This window comes from Helobdella robusta, assembly GCF_000326865.2.
Source record: "Helobdella robusta unplaced genomic scaffold HELROscaffold_15, whole genome shotgun sequence".
Lineage (NCBI taxonomy): Eukaryota > Metazoa > Annelida > Clitellata > Rhynchobdellida > Glossiphoniidae > Helobdella > Helobdella robusta.
In genome coordinates this window covers 506,058-508,557 of record NW_008703839.1, presented here as the reverse complement: position 1 = coordinate 508,557, position 2,500 = coordinate 506,058, and the positions used below count along the sequence as shown (strand labels likewise).

Genomic DNA, 2,500 nt, shown 5'->3' with positions numbered 1-2,500 from the left:
TATGTTCCGCCTGCAGAAAGTGTACCTAAAGACATTCTGCCTGCTATGAACAACTGTAGAAATCTCGGATACATTTGCGATGGTTGCCTCAGGTCTTTCGATGGTTTGAAAACATTGACCAAACCAATTCTGGATAAAAATGATGAAATAGAATTGGAAATTAAAAAGATTTCTGAACATACAACCGCGTTATGTAAAGATTTTTGCGAACTAAAGCAATTGGTAGTAGCAAATGGTGATAGGTTGAACCAGATCAATAGCGTCGACAATACGCTCGATAAATCATTTGACAATTTCAAGCAGCAGATGAATGAATCTTGGACTGGTATAGTCAAACAGGGTATCGATGCGGTTAAAAATGACGTCAAGATTGTGCAGCGTACCCTCGAAGTGGTGAATACTATCAAAGAGAGAGAAAACAACGTCATTATTTTCAACTTAATTGAATCTAATAGAAAGGACAATGATTCAGTTTCTGCTATTTTGCGCTCTCTCACTGATAACTCTATCAAGGATGATGATATTTTAAGAGGAAAATTGATGATTCCAAAACTCCACGTCCAGTTATTGTTAAATTCGCCAGTTTTGTCATCAAAAACAGAGTCATGCGTAGGGGCCAAGTGGGACGCTGGAAAATAGTAAAGCTTCAAAAAACTGCAATCATCTAGTATTAAATTTTGGTCTTCTTAATATAAGGTCTGTTATAGCAAAGTTTAATGTTGTTTATCAATTGTTATCTGGTGGATTGGACATTTTCCTTTTGTGTGAAACGTTGCATGGTTCTCCTGAAGATCCTTCTATTCAGTTGGCCATGCCGCCAGGTTTTAGTTTCTTGCAAGTGTTGAGGCCTCATGATCCTTACCATGGTGGTCTTATTGTTTTTTTCAAGAAGATGTTCAAGGCCAGGAAAATTGAAGTTCCGGTTTTTCAGACCTTCGAGGCTATTATAGTTGAATTTTCTTTTAAGCGTCGCAAAGTTTTTGTTTTTGGTATTTGCAGACCAGGTTCAAAATTGGTCACATCTTTGTTTTTTGGTGAGCTGACATCGGTGTTAGAACATTTATTTGCATTGGGTGATGGTTTGATAGTGGCTGGGGATTTTAAAATTCATATTGAAAGGCCTGGTGATACACACTCAATTAATTTGCTTGAAATATTTGATTCGTTTCAGTTAACAAACGTGGTTAATGAGCTTACCCATAACTTGGGTGGCACACTTGATTTAGTTGCGTCCACTCCTGATATTCCTTTGTCTAATTGTAGAGTGGATCCCAGTGGTGTTTATTCAGATCATGGTCTGATTAATGTTTCATTCTCGGTCAGTGTCAGGCTACCATTGACAACAAGGCGGTTGGTACGCTCTTGGAACCGTTTGGATACACATCGTTTTAAATCACTAATTTTAAACTCTCCAATCAGTGGTCCGTTTGATAGTGATGACGTGGATGATGCATTTGTGTTGTTTGATCGTGAGATGAGGAGGGTTTTTGATGAAGTGGCACCACTACACTATGTCAACTCTAAACATGTGCCATTAGCCCCTTGGTTCGACGGAGAGTGCAGGGATTTGAAAAGGCTATGTCGCAGATTAGAACGGGTTTATCGAAACAACCCAAGTGATAAAAATAAGAATATCTGGCGACAAGCTATTAAAGATAAATATTGCTTGTTTGTCAAAAAGAAAAATTGTTATTGGAAAGACTTGGTGGAATCAAATAGCAACAAACCAAAACGTCTTTGGAATGCTGTTAACGGTTTGCTTGAAATGGAACAGGTAATGGATGTATCAGAAGTTGATCATAGTTCTCTTGACTTTTCCAAGTTTTTCAAAAGCAAAATTGATGATGTTCGTAATTTAACCAATCCTCGTGATGAACCAACATTCACTCCATGTGATCTTCATGAAGAATCTTTTTTTTTCAAACTTCTCGCCCTGTACCGACAGCTACATAAAAAAAGTCATTTTAGAGTCTCCATCAAAATCTTGTTTTCTTGATTGTGTGCCCAAAAAAATTCTTAAAAGATTTGTTGATTTGTTTTTACCGTTTTTAACGTTTTTCATAAATTTGTGTTTGAGTTCTAGCTCATTTCCATCAGCGTTTAAAAATGCTGTTGTTACACCGATTTTGAAGAAGAATTCTCTTGATAGACATGAGTTAAAAAATTACCGACCTGTATCTAACCTTATGTTTTTGTCAAAGTTGGTTGAAAGAATCGTTTTATCACAATTTGCTTTTCATTTGAAAATTCATAATCTTCTGCCGGTTCACCAGTCGGGTTATCGTGTGTTTCACTCGACGGAAACAGCTTTAATTGATGTTTCGTCAAGGTTGTATTCATCAATGGACGAACAAAATGTGTCCATTGCTTGCTCTCTTGGACATGAGCTCGGCGTTCGATTGCGTCGATCATGCAATACTTCTCAAAAAACTGAAGCAAACATTTGGACTATCGGGAGTCGTTCACAAGTGGTTCGTGTTGTATCTTGCTGGTCGTACTC

At 37.5% G+C, this 2,500-nt stretch overlaps 1 protein-coding gene across 1 annotated transcript in view; it reads left to right on the top strand.

The window, feature by feature from the left end:
* Positions 1–2,500, top strand: part of HELRODRAFT_169169 (hypothetical protein) — a gene marked incomplete at both ends in the record, with an annotated part of 6,180 nt that overhangs the window by 75 nt on the left and 3,605 nt on the right. Inside the window, 2 exons of the mRNA XM_009015039.1 lie at positions 1–620; positions 697–1,318. The exon at positions 1–620 is cut by the window's left edge and continues 75 nt beyond it. Coding sequence (XP_009013287.1) covers positions 1–620; positions 697–1,318 — 1,242 coding nt within the window. The remainder of the gene's footprint in view (positions 621–696; positions 1,319–2,500) is intronic.